At 37.8% G+C, this 14,241-nt stretch overlaps 1 protein-coding gene across 2 annotated transcripts in view; it reads left to right on the forward strand.

Annotated features, from left to right (window-relative positions):
- Positions 1 to 14,241, forward strand: part of IARS1 (isoleucyl-tRNA synthetase 1) — a 96,406-nt gene that overhangs the window by 70,522 nt on the left and 11,643 nt on the right. For both annotated transcript variants that reach the window (XM_019620004.2, XM_010718400.3), the window contains exons 27-32: positions 6,039 to 6,213; positions 6,991 to 7,103; positions 7,366 to 7,461; positions 9,280 to 9,456; positions 11,189 to 11,300; positions 12,206 to 12,331. In XM_019620004.2, the coding sequence (XP_019475549.1) occupies positions 6,039 to 6,213; positions 6,991 to 7,103; positions 7,366 to 7,461; positions 9,280 to 9,456; positions 11,189 to 11,300; positions 12,206 to 12,331 (799 nt within the window). The remainder of the gene's footprint in view (positions 1 to 6,038; positions 6,214 to 6,990; positions 7,104 to 7,365; positions 7,462 to 9,279; positions 9,457 to 11,188; positions 11,301 to 12,205; positions 12,332 to 14,241) is intronic.

Consider the following 14,241-nt stretch of genomic DNA (forward strand, 5'->3'; position numbering starts at 1 on the left):
AGTTTTTTTTTTGAGCATAACTTGCTGAAATTGGCTGGACTTTCTGCTTTTAGTCAGTCATTTAAAAATCCATAGTATTCTCGAAGTGAAATAAAAAAGTTTTTTGTAAATAAACTTCATTTATTTGGATATTTATAGTATAAATAAATATTTTAAAATTCAGTACTGCATTTTAGCAGCTGTTTTGAAGGCACAAAGCCTATTAAATTTTGATTGCTTGAGAGATTGTATGTAGAGAATGCTTTTTTGGGCTTTATGTTCAATTACATTTCATTACAAATAGATAATATGTGCTTTCACGTCAGTGATGTATGAGGAATCAAACGGTAAGAGGGAATAGTGAGTTGTTTTTCAGTTGCAGTGATGAATTTAGATAAGCTGTGGTGCCAAGTTTGCCTTGAAATTTTTAAGGCATCAGCATCTAGAAGAAAACAACTTGCAAAACAATGGTATTAACTTCTTAATTAAATTGAAGTATTATCTTAAATTTATCGTGATGGTGCATTTGATATAAAGTGCTATGATACATGTAATTTTTCACAGCTAGCAGCCTAGGGGCTTTGTAATTGCATCACTGAACAGGAAGTACAATAAGTAAATATCTCCACTGTAAGATTGGAGGCCTTTCTCTGGAAGGCAGTGAGGAAAGAACGAAAACTTGTTAAGCAATACTGATCTTGCTGAGCAGTCTTAATTTCCTCTTGCTGTAGTAGACATTTGTTGGGTTGGATGGTTGCTTGTCACCCAGATCTTTCACTGTTGTCAATGGACGTATGCCATGACTTTGTATGTGACACTGGAAGGAAAGAATTGCATTTCAAGGACCAGCTCTTTGCTGAGAAAGCAGAATTGTAAAGGCATACATTTGCTGTTGATATTGGGTATAATGTATGCATTAGAGTGTAAATCAGGGATTATTTTGTGACCATAAGTTCTGTATTGATCTATCTTGATTGTTCACTTGAATCCTTCCTTTATGCAGCCTGTCTGTATTTATATGTGGCTCTTGATCCAATGACTATGCATAGAGTACATACCAGCCTGGCCTTGGAAAATGACAACCTTTCCAGTTATTCAGATGATCTTCCCTATTTAGTATCTTCTGACTGATGTCTTTTTTGAAGAAGAGAGATTAATCTAATACAGGATCCTTATTAAAGAAGATAAGTACAGTGTAACACACAAACTACCCACCCCTCATTTCATCTTTTATTATAGGAGATGCCACTTAGAGGTTTAAAGAAGGTTTTCTGAATGCTTGTGAACCACATGCTTATCCTTCTTGTGCTCTGGCCTCAAATCTTCTTGAAATAATCTCTGTTTAAATGAGTGAAAATTCAGAATTCTCAGAAGAGAAAAAAAATTCAACAGCAATGTAGTTGTACATCTGTACAGCTTATGAGGCTTCTGTTTTCTTTTCATCATAGCTTCACATCTGGAAAGGAGAGCCATGAGGTGTATTTCTCATCCTCCTCCTAAGTCTGTCCTTTTTCTGAGTTTTAAGTACTTGGGAAAGACAGATTATTGTTGCAGTTTAACTCTTCATTCTATTTTACTTCCAGTATACTTCCCAACTGCTGTTGTACTAGTATGGCTCCAGTGGGTGGAATTGTGGTAACTGTCTGTTTCTACTAATAATTGGCCTTTGACCTTGTCATGTCATTTTTGTTTTTTGAGTATCTGTCACGTTCCAGATCAGTTTGGATATGATCATGACAGCATCAGTTCCAGCAGCTGTAGTAATTCATGAAGTAGCACATGAAGCATAAAGTTATGGTGCTCTAGCCTTAATGGATTTGTTTTCTTTCATAAGTTTATGTAACCTCTTGTGTTGTCTCATGGAAACGTGTCATGGAGGATGTTACAAGTTGTTTTTCAATTGTAATAACCACTGAGAGTAGGGCATATAGGGATTTCTTTCCTCATCTGGAAATGGTTTGGCCCTCATTGAATGCCTGCCCTTGGTAGGTTAAGGATTCTTTGTTCCTTCTAATGAGGCTGTCTTCAGAGGGCTCTGAAATAGAACATCTGGTCATGTGCTTAAAATCCGATGGAACTTTTTTTAGTTCAAGTTGGCATTGTCAAGAAAACTACTTTGCCCTGACAAAGAAAACAAAAATCTGTGTTGACGTGAGCAAGATAAGCACAAATTGCTTGACTTGGTGACAGCAGCTGTGCCAGCTGATGACAGGAAATTCAATAGATGACTGAAGCAGAGGAGGACCTCTTAAACTCCCAATTATGTATTACTCCAACAGCACCATTGTTCCCAAAGCCTACGTATCCATCTACACCAAGTATCTAAAACTTCTTTTAGGAGAACGCTGGGTAAGGAAGTCACGGCTTGATGCACAAGACATGTTTAGATCAATGTTCTTTGTTTTGGCTTTTAGGTACTGTGGGACTTAAATTCTTAAATCTCCTTAGTGCACAATTTTTTAATTAAGAAAAAATCTTAATTGATTTTTAAGTGTGTTTGGTAAGACTTTCCTGTCATGTTAGCTTATAGAAGTGCAGATGTATAATAAAAATAACACAAAGTATTTTGTATCTTAAAATTCAACATGCTGAAGCATAATGTGTTTTTCTTTGTCTTGCATAGCAATCAATGTAGTTGTTAACCAAGGCAATTCAGAGCTGGAGAGGTCAATGAGTATGGACAAGTGGGAACATTACTACTTATCTGCAATTTTGTTCAACCTCCTCCCATATTTAGAACTTCAGAACCTATAACTAGTGCCAGAAGTGTGTTTCTAGTGCTCTGTAAGAAAAATGCCACCACTTGACCTCATGCAGTTGCCAGCAAAAGAAATTGGAAAATACAATTGTTAATTCTTTGAAAAATTTGTAGATGAATTTTTCAGAAATAGCGGTATTCTTTGATCTACAGTCTTAACCTCTCATCATGAAAACATAGGAAACCCATTAAGTAAAAGGAATTTAATATAGAACTAATATCCAGAGCATGGACTTTTTGTGTGAACACAGCTAAGCTCACAAAATGAAACGAATCCAGGAAGATCTTAGCAATTGTTGAATGTGATTGTTTGATTGTTTTGTACATGGAGCCTTCTATAGCCTTCTGGTTGAGGGCTGCTTCTTTACTTCTAGTGATATAGGCTTCTATTTGAGTAAATCTCTGTGTGCAGTCAGTCTTGTCTGCATCCAACCTCTGTATACTGTTCAACCTTCACCTCTATGTATGGCTATAATCAAGCAGGAGTAATTGTTTTCCCTTTCATTAAGTTCAAGGTCTACCAGTGTTTCATAATGTAATGGTGTCACTGTAACATAGTAGACTGAATCTATGAATGGGCTGGATTAACTGACACATGAGCTGTGGCAGTGTGTGGTTCTTTCACATTGTTTCTGACAATATTACATAATCAGTAATGCTTCCCTTTTAAGCAGAGGGCACAGCCATGCTGAAGCACAGCACTAGCATTTCTTTCTCTGTTCTGAGAATTGGATGCAGTTGGTAGGGAGGTTACAGGACAGTCTGATTGTGTCTGGCTCATGGAATATTGGCAGAAACTAAAGGCCCTTGTACAGCACTAAGAATGTATGAAATATGCTGCTCTTCCTGTTGTGAATATGGAGGATCATTTGCCCCACTTTATGTGAATGAGATGTAACAGGTGCAATTGGTTTTGGTTTTCTAGGGAAATAATAATAAGCACTACTTTAAATCAAGGCACTACAATGAGACAAGTATAAACAAATCCAAGATAGAGAGTTGCTTTTTTCTTTGAAGAGTTGTTCTAGTTTTACAATTAATAATGTATACAGAAGAATGATTTCCTAATCTAATTAGCATAGGAAAATTGTCCTAACAGACTTGGCTTGTATGTATTTACCTAATCAGGCTGAAAATCATCTTTAAATTTGTGCTATTTTTTTGGATTGCTATTTTTTTCCCCATGAGGTAGTCATTTACCACTTGTGGGTTCATTCCAATTAAAACTGAATTTCTGGAGTACATAATTTTCATTAGATTTCCTAAAAGATGTATTAAATAAAATTGGATTCAGTTGGATTCTTGGCTCCTCATGTCAGTAGGACTTCCTGGGGAATTAGACTTTGAGCTCAGAGGTTGTGTTTAAGCATTACTTCTGAGTCAGTTTGGCTTCTTGCTATTCATTTTATGCTGATGCCACCATTTACTTCTGCTTCCTATAAGACTTGGAGTAGCTTGCTTGCCAAATGCACTTGATGATTCCATATCATGTTTTTGTGAACTCTTAACCTTCTGGAGGAGATTTAAGCACAACATGCTGTAAGTATTGGGCAATCTGACAGTCAAAGTCTATGAAACTATAGTGAAATGTGCTTCAGATACGTACAGAGATCTGTAACTGTAGAAGAGCAGCGTGTTGGCAATTCAAACCTTTCAAGTTCTGTCCCTGATACTCTACGAGGATAAAGAGTGAGACGATGTGAAACCAGGAATTTTGCTATCAAGTTCTGCCACGTATTTGTTTTGTAGCTTTACAAGGCAGGGGAAAAACAGGGCTATCCTGAACATTTGAAACAACACTGGGATGTAGTGCTCTTGGTTTTATGGGAGGCATGCCAAGGCATCATTTAATGATGTAATTAATAATGTGTGTAATGCAGTTGTTTCCTGGATGGAATTAAGTGTAGAGGAGAGAGGTTTGTGCTATGTTTTTGAATTTCACATTGTATGCTGGCCAGGCTGTGCAATTATGGTATATTTTTAATGGTAATGTTAGTATGGTTGTATGATGAGGAAAATACTTGTAATCAAGAACATAAGAAATGACTTAGTGGCTTAGAGTAATGGCTCATCTGGCACTGTCTGCTGTCTCCTGCAATAGCAGAGTCTGTTCAGAGAGAGCACAAGTGTTGGGTTACTTCTTGCAGTAGACTCATTTCCTCATCAGCCATTAGCAGCTGTTGTATTAAAAATGCTTGACTGGTCCCAACCCCTTCCTTTTACTATCTTCCCACCTGCCTGTTGTCAAGAGCTTAATTCCTTTCTGAACATGCTGATACATTCTTGCCTTCCTCCCCTCTCATGTCATTAAGTTCCAGGAGTTAACTCCTCAATGTAAATTGTTTTAAACCCATCTCCTGCAACTTCCACTGCGTACTCCTTAATTTGAGAGATTATTTGGGGATTTGATAGATAGCACTTTTTTTTTTTATATCCAGCACTTTGATAACTTTCTAAATCTCAGTCATATTCCCCCCTTACTGTTCTTCTCTCCAGATAGCTCCAGCCCTTTGGTTTCTCCTCATGTGTAGCTACACTGTCCACTCAATCAGTTCTTCTCTGTCTAACACAACTATGTTACTGTTCAAAAATGGGTACAAAAACTACAAAAACATTACTCAAAATAGAGACCCACTCAAGTTTCTGTGTAGTGGCAAAATGACAGTCTTGGTCTTGGATCCCTCCTGAAGTTGGCGGAGGTTTTTTGGGTGTCACTACTCACCCAACACAGATGTTTGGAGCTCCTGTGCTGCAAAGCATGCATGGTGATTTTTCCTGAGCAAGGTGTTTTTCTGTACAGGAAGGACTTGGAATAAGCAGGTAAGGGTCAAAAAGAAGCAGTAACAGTTGTGCAGCTTACACATAAAGTTGTTGATAATAGTTTTCTGGCTAAAAGCATTCTGAAAGGCATGTTTTAGTCACATACTTCCTCTTGAATTTTGCCAGGCCATTTTCTAATACCACTGCATACAGAGATAATAGTTTTAACTCTCTGGGGCAGTTGTAACATTAAAATAAGAGAGGCTGTTGAAATCTGATTTGAGTGCTGTCTGGTGATGGCAGTGGAATGCCTGCCTAAAGGCTGAAGACAAGAGTAGGATCTTCTGTGTTGATTGGGTTTACTTGCTGTGCTGTGTTAGCAAATTACGTGGCTCATAGAGGCAACCATTGAGAAAGTCTGCAGCAAGGAATTATGCCTTTCCTAGTGCTGTGGTCTGTCCTTTTGTACCCTCCTTTCTAGCAGTTGTCAGAAATGGCTGTTGTTCAACTTCATTTTTTTTCTCATGGTGTCTTTATATAGGAGCTTAACGTACGCCAGGTGACATTATCCACAAATAAAGATAAATATGGAGTCCGGCTGAGAGCAGAACCTGACCACATGGTGCTTGGGAAGCGTTTGAAAGGTGCATTTAAGCCTGTCATGGCTGCAATCAAAGAGCTGAAGAGTGAGCAGCTGGAGGAATTCCAAGAGACAGGTATGTGGTGGTACAAATCACCAAACAGTGGCAAAGCTGAACCAAAAAAAAAATCCACAGGCATTTTGCATCTATAAGGAAAAATTTAAAGCAATTGCACGTGGATGTGTTGATTAAGGATAAGAAACAAATATGAAAGTCTCCTTCTGTGGACCTCAGGAAACTTAAAGCTTATCTCACAGCTATCATCTCTATTAAATTCTATGTTAATTAAGAAATCTTGTTCTGTTTTTCTTTTATTATTTTCTTGACTGTAGAACAGAAGTGTTTTACATATACTGATCTTACTCCATTGACTTGTTCAAGGTCCATTGTATGTCCAAAATGGAGTAAGAAGTAAGCTGTTCTGTAAGACTGAGTCAAACTGAACTGAATATTGTGTGACAGCTTTTATTCTGAATACATGGTTTCAATTCCAGCTTTACAAGTGGATGTGAACTTTCCAGTTATCTGTTTGGCTAACTGTTTGAATGTAAATTATTTACCTAGTTGAAAATGTAGGTTATTTTTAAGTTTTACTGTGTTTCATTCAAGGTGTGTGCCAACACCTGCTGAAATATCTGCTTTTCAGCAGAATTCTGCTGCCTGTAGAAGTGTTAGTAGGAAAAACCTGAATGCAGGATAGTTCAGTGTGTGTCTTGAATGTTTAATTGCTGTTTAACTTTATGGTTAACATTGTGCATTGCATGGATTTCAGACTGAAATCTTAAGTGTTCTGAACTTCCAAGAATTTTTCTTACTTCAATTGTAAAAGAGATTCTTCTGTCAATTCTGTAGGCACCATTGTTGTAGAAGGACATGAGCTTCATGGGGAGGATCTACGTCTCATGTATACTTTTGATCAGGTTGCAGGAGGATCTGCCCAGTTTGAGGCACACTCTGATGCTCAGGTAATCTTCTTGGTTATTTGTTTTTAAATTGAAGAAAGCATTCCTCTAAAAATGAAACGAAAATGAGAAGTTGGGGTTTTGTTTGTTCAGCCTGGCTCTTGGTATTTGGTGAACACTCTCTGTTTTAGAGATGTTGAAGTACATCTCTCAGTGTGATATTTTGTGAGGAGCTCTGTGAAAATGTAACTGTGCTTCTGAGCAAGCTATAGTGGCTTGTTTCCAGTGTGTCACCTGTTCAGCTGTCTTCTGTGCATTACCCTAGGTTTTAGTTCTGCTGGATGTTACCCCAGACCAGTCTATGGTGGATGAAGGAGTGGCCCGGGAAGTGATCAACCGCATTCAGAAGCTTCGCAAAAAGGTTGGGAGGCAGTGAAACAGGACAGCTTACTTCTGAGCTGTCTTTGTGCAACATGTAGCAGAAACTGACCTTATAAGCACAGACCTTATATCATTTACTCCTGATCTGTCAACTTTCTGAAATAAATGGTTAGAAATATATTTGTATTTGTAAGTAGCTAGACTTGAACCTTGTGCTCTTACTATAAATCGTTGGTGGTGAATAAACCTTTTTAACCAAGCCCCTGTTGCTTTTCTCCCTTCAGCAACATAGCTGAAGGGAGAGTTAACCAGCCCTCAGGCCTGCTCTCTTCCTGCCAGATGTTCTGTTCTGCAGTCAGCTGTGGTGCGTTTCCTCAGCTGGGCTGGTGGACAGCCAAGGCATCCAAGCCTGGGACTGCAAAAGGGAACAAGCTTGTGCCTTAGCAAATTGCAGGAGGCACCAATTGACATTAATGGTTCTTCTCTAAATTGTTCTCGTCATGCATACAAGTGACGCTGTCTGACCTTTGTGTTGAAGCACTTTGAACCAATGTAACTTCTACAATACCAATTGAAAAAGAGCTGAAGTCAGTGTTTCCATTTTGTGCTTGGAAAGCCAGGTCACCAGCAAGGTGATCACAAGACGAGGAAGTCTTTAAACAAAACATGCACATGCCTTTCTAGAGTAAAAAATTTAAAAGCTTCAGAACCTGCAAGCTTAAACAAAGCAGACAAACAGAACCAAACAAAACAGGAAAACCATGTCCCTAAAACAGAGCAATCCCCTGTCCCCTCATGCACACATGCACATTGCATGTGTGGAGCATGCTGTTCTATGATATGTATATATATAGGGTGTTCCTACTGGGCTAACTTGGTGGTGAGCAGCTAGAAGGCTGTGCACATGTGCAGTAAGAGCACACATGAAAAATGTCAATTTTACACCAAATTGTAGTTATTTACAAAATAGCTACATCTATGTAACACTCTCTGCAATTGTGTACATATGTATCTTTATCATGTAAGAACAGGAAGAATGTAGCCACGAGGAATCTTACACTCAAATTTACTTCTCTAATGGCATGATTTCATTTAAGTTTATTTAGGTGAATGTCAAAATACTTAATCTTGTTTTCTAATTAACATGGTGCTAATATGCATTTATTCTGTCGTTTTCTCATTCGCACTCATGTTACCTAAGCATACAAATGATAAAAATAACCAAGTTCAGATTACAGTAACTATTGCTGGGATGGCGTTAGGACTTTTTCCTCCTTGAAACTGTTTTCTTAGTGAAGCAGAGTAGTGCTGTTTCTCAGTATCAGTAAGTGTACCATTCCAATTAACTCCTGTTCTTCTGAAGTGTCAGTATGTGAGATGTGACAGAACTAATGTGCAAGTTTAGAAATCAGATCGCCATGTTCAAAAACAACACCAAGATGTTTTGGAGACTGCTGTGTGTTAAGAAAATATCATTGATTGGGATATTGTTCAATAGAAGAACAGTGTTTAGACTCCCAGGATGTGGGTGCTATTAAATTTCTCATACATCAGGAGCAGCTTTTCTATAAATTTGGGAGGTTTTCAGATTAAACAGAAGGGATGGTGAATGAATTTGAAAGTGAGGCATTTAGAGGAAAGTGTGCTTTTTGTTCATTATCTTCAGAAGAATAAACCACCATGTTTCATGCCTCTTTCTCTTTCATCTGACAAAATGGTTGCTTTATTCTAATGTTTCAGTGGAAACTTTTAATGAGTGTCTGGTAAATATCTAATACGTTTCTTAATTTAAAAGCATCCTTCTTTTAGTCTGTATGCATCTTGCTGTGGTTAATTGTGTATTTGGTCTCTCCTGCAGCGAAATCTGGTTCCCACAGATGAGATTACAGTGTACTACAGATCATATCCAGAAGGTGATTACTTGGATACTGTCATTAAGGAACACACAGATTTCATTTTTGCAACTATAAAGGCTGCCCTGAAGCCTTACCCGGTTCCTACCTCAAAAGAAGTTCTCATCCAGGAGACAACCCAGGTAAGAAGAAAACAGCATTGACTGCACAGGCTTATTTGGTCATCTGCTTTTAAATGAGCAAGTTGTTTTGATGGCAGATATTTTTGTATCAGTATATGTGAGATAGAGGGGGTATTGTTTCACATCCATGAGTGTCCTTGTTTCTTTCTTTGTGTTTAAAAAGAAAACAGGTGAGGTTGGTTACTTTTATTTAATAGCTTGAAAACAAGGCTGCTGGGGCACCGGATTAAATATGTTAGGTAGCAATTTGTGTATGCTTGAAGCATTTAACATAGTTATTTCTATTTATATTAGTTCATTGTTTAGACAGCAAAAATATTGTTGTTCTGTTGAAGTTAATATGTTTTTGTCATTATGCACTGACTGTGTTCTGCTGCTGGGGGTGGGTAAGCAGCATTGACACAGATGTGTTATGGTGACCGATGTGCACTTTCAGGTACGAAAGCAGCTGCAAGGTGAAAGAGCCGCGTGTGCAAGTGCTGCACATGAGTCAGATCAGCTCTGCAGGATCACTGCAGTAGATCTCTGGAAGCTTTAAAAAGAAGGATGTCTGCGTGGTAGTGAATATACATGAAGCTCAGGATAAAAAATGAAATGCAGTCTGTTTTGTTTTTTTTTCTTTTTTTCTTCTTGAAAGTGTTTGATTGCATTCAGGGTTAATATTTCTGTGAAGTTATTCTGATATAAAAAAAACTGATCCTGGTCTTAATTATGAACAATGCTCCCAAGGACTCTTTCTGAGGGACAGCCCAAATGAGCTGTTGTTGAGAAAATATTGGGAAGGAAAAGCAGCTGCTTGAAAAAGTTGTGAGTAATTGTTGGCAAAAGTGGGTAAACACAAGACAAGGTTTGCTGATCCATCAGTGCCTTTAGTGTTAGAGGCGCTCAGCAAAGAGTGGCATTTCTGTGTTTGTGCTCCTGCCGAAGACCTTCTCCAAATGGACTTAAAAAACAAAACCACTCTAAAATGGCCACATAGTATCATTGCTTATGAATGACGTTTGTTTCATTACAAATGTAAATTTGGTGGTCTTCTAGAACGTTACTCATCAAAATCTATAAAAGTGCAGGAAATATCAAACTGTATTTAGTTCTGGGAGAGGATTGTGCATAGTCTTAACGAAGCTGTGATTTAAGTTACAAAATACATTTGTTCATGTAGTATTGCTGCGTATTTTTAAGTCTCTTCATCTTGTATCACGTTCGGAAAGGAAGATGCATATTTCTTGTGGTGTTTCAAGTTGTAATTAATACACTGGTTGCTAATGGGGAGATATTCACAATGCCTGACTTGGTATCAGGAGAGCTTCTACCCTGGCTGTTCTCTGTAGACAGTGGCAAAAAGGAAGGCTTTTTCAGCAGATGTCCTGAGAGCAGCATCCTGTCTTCCTGAATGAATTTCTCTGAGCTATCTCTGGAATTGTCATCTTCTCTCAAGTGTGTTCGTTTTTGGACTATATTTTGGGAGACCGTCATCACAGCTCAGCAGCACTGAGTGAAAATTAGGCTGTTTATTCCACTTTATTTTTTTCTTGCGTTGGATATTCATCTTTAATTTGTATTAGGGATAAAATTATATTTGGAATACTGTCTCTGAAGGAGCACATGACAAAATCTTCTGTTTTATTTAAATAAGAGTGATGTTTAGCATTGTAAGACAAAATTCTTAATGCAGCTTAAGCAAATGTTTTTCAACAAAACAAGATGCAGATAATCCCATTTCTTTTTTCAGCTGAAGGGATCAGAACTAGAAATTACACTTGTCAGAGGTGGTTTGTGTGAGCGTGTTGGTCCAGCCTGTGCCTACGTCAACCTCAAAGTCTGTGTTAATGGGACAGAGCAAGGTAGGAATGTGCCTGCTTCCTTTTGTGAGGGGTGTCATGCTAAGACTGTAGAGAAAACAAAGTGAAGAATGTTGGAGCCAAGAACTTGATTGAAAGGTGGCGCAAGCTCCCTTTCAGTAGTACACTGAAGTAGCTCTTAAAAAATAAGCAAATTAAAAGCAAAAAAAAAAAAAAAAGCTTCAGATATGGACCTGAAGTAAATATGTAGGTGTGCACTTGTGTTATTTATGTTCTGCAGAAGGATTTGTATGGGAATATTTATATAGAGACACATGAGAATTAAACTTGAGTATGTATCCACCCACACATAGGCTGTGTACCTGCATCACTCTATATAGGTGATGCCTTGCTGTGGAGAAGGTACTAGTTCTGAGAAGATCAGTGCCTAAGTACAGAACTGGAAAGAAAACTTAAATTAGAGAATACCATGATCGTGGTTTGGATTGCCAAAAGTACTTTTCATATGCAAGTAGAGTGATACTATTAGAAGTATTACAAGGTTGAGTTAGATATTAAAAGGAGAGCAAGCTAAGAGCACTCTGGAATTTTTTTCCCTCTACACGTAGTTACAATTTGTGTGTCAAAGCAAGTATGCTTTGTTACATGTTTGGAAAGTGGGTACATGAAACTACTTACTAAATAAGAACAGTGGTGAGTAACAAAGCTGGTGAACATCTTGACACATCTAAGCAGCATAGTGCTGGATTGTAATTCAGTGACAATAATTTGACCGCTTTGTTAGTGGAAGCAAATATATCTTCTATTTCCCTTACTGCAAAATTCTTTGGAAATATGTTGTGGTGCAAGTTTTAAAGTAGCTTAGAAACTTACAGGAACTCATTAGAAAATCATGAAATCCAGATGTTTCTTCCAAAACTATCTTAACTTTATAATTTTGGTTTTAGATGGTGTGTTGCTGCTGGAAAATCCAAAAGGAGATAATACCTTGAATCTCACTGGACTTGTTGATGCAGTCTCCTGCATTTTTGGACTTAAAAATTCAAAACTGACAGTATATAATGGAAAAACAGGTAAATGGAGTATGACAAGGGAAATTGAAAGTCTTTTTAGTGGCAGCTAGGAGTTATTTACTGTATAATTTTTCCTGTATGTATACAAAATTGTCAGGGAAAAGCACAAGGAAATATTCTGTTTTATAGTAGTTAGCTTAAGAAACTGTGCTTATAGTCACATTAGAATGTTTCAAAAGCTGCTGATAAAATGATGCTCATCTCTTCTGTTATCTTATTTCTGTAGCAGCTCACATCAGGACAAAATCTGATTTATTTCAGGAAGTGTTTCAGTCAGGACCAGGCTGTGCTGTATGTTGATGACAAGCTGTTATCAGCTGTTGCATGATTTCATTTATTTTTTTCCAAATGCCTCAGTAAGCAGGGTGAGAATTAAACTGTATGCCAAGCTTACCTATGTACAGAGGACAAATCATTCTTTTTTCACCTAGAAAAACTTGAGGGTCTCTGCATTTCTTATTATTAGGAAAAAAACTATTGAATATTTTTGCAGCTTGAACTTGGCCTTTGCTAAGGCATGAGAATATGAAGCACCTTCTGTGGATTATGTAGAGTTACAGGTTATATCTTTGTATAGTTCATTACAAAGACATGCTAGCTGAAACAGGGAGACATGATGCAATTAGTGACTCAGAGACCCGACCTGTAACTGGTATTCCCTTCTCTGAGATGAAAATGCTGTTTTATTCTTACATTACATGTAATACTGGAATACATGAGGAAAAAGTGGCATCTTAGAAATCAGCGCATGGAGAAAAAGATTCAAGCATCTAGTTACCAGTGTAGTGAATGAATGTGGAAAGCAGAATGCTCAATGTCTGTGCTGTGATGTGACTTCAGAGATGCTTCAGCAGTAATAATAAATCCTTGCCACTTCTTAGTGGCATTTACAGACAGATTGGAATTTGTTCTTCATTTTTTTCCCCACCATTGCTATGAAGTCTATAATGAGTGACAAAGAAATGATAAAAATCACGAAAATAGAAGTTTGGCTGTCAGAACCTTTGCTTGTGTGTTTTTGTAGCTACTGAAGCAACATGTAAGAGGGAGGTGATAGTGCAATTGGCTGTAGTGAGAAGCTGTATCAGGTTGTACACAGGACTGGCATGTATCACCAGTTTGTCCAGAGACATCAGCAGGGAAATAGTGTTACTTCAGTCTGTAATGGCACTACTACCACTTCTTGATTTTGCTACTATTCATTTCCCACAAAGATTTCATGTGTTCCTAGAATAATGTTTTGGGAACTTTTCTTAGCAGGACATCATCTGATGTAATCCACTTCTTTTATCACGATAAACTCACTTTCCAAGTTGTGCTCAGCTGAACTAAATAGCTTGTTCTACTATAGTTCATTCTTGACTTTCAGTTATAGAGGATTTATAGGACATTCCAGAGCCCTCTGTATCTTCCCCAAGTTTCACTTATAATTTAAAGGAGAAGACAGCTTTCCTTTGACTCATTTTTCCATATAGCAATGCTCTATTTTATAGCAGTGTGAAACGTGCATGCAGAAGTGGATGTATAATAATAGTATGACATCATCACAGGCACTAAGAGATGACCTGCAAAAGACAAGAGTTGAGGTTATGTCATGGTTTTGTGATTTTTTTGGTTTTTGGTATTCCACATCATAACATCACATAGTGCACTGGGAGTTAAAGTGTTGATGCTCCAATTCTGGGTACCGGTCCCTGGATGTCGTGGAAGTCATGGGGTCTGGCCTTTCCTGCAGTGGTGCTGGAGGGTGCTTTCCTAGCCATACCAAGCTTTTCATGTTTGACTCAGTCTCAGGAACTTTCCTATTTTATTTTGATTTATTAGTCTCAATTTCAATAAGATTGTATCATACTGTGTTATCTTGCATTCCGATATCATAGTTAGTAAAATAAGTTTTCCTCTATAGATTG

This window comes from Meleagris gallopavo, chromosome 14 (genome assembly GCF_000146605.3).
Source record: "Meleagris gallopavo isolate NT-WF06-2002-E0010 breed Aviagen turkey brand Nicholas breeding stock chromosome 14, Turkey_5.1, whole genome shotgun sequence".
NCBI lineage: Eukaryota > Metazoa > Chordata > Aves > Galliformes > Phasianidae > Meleagris > Meleagris gallopavo.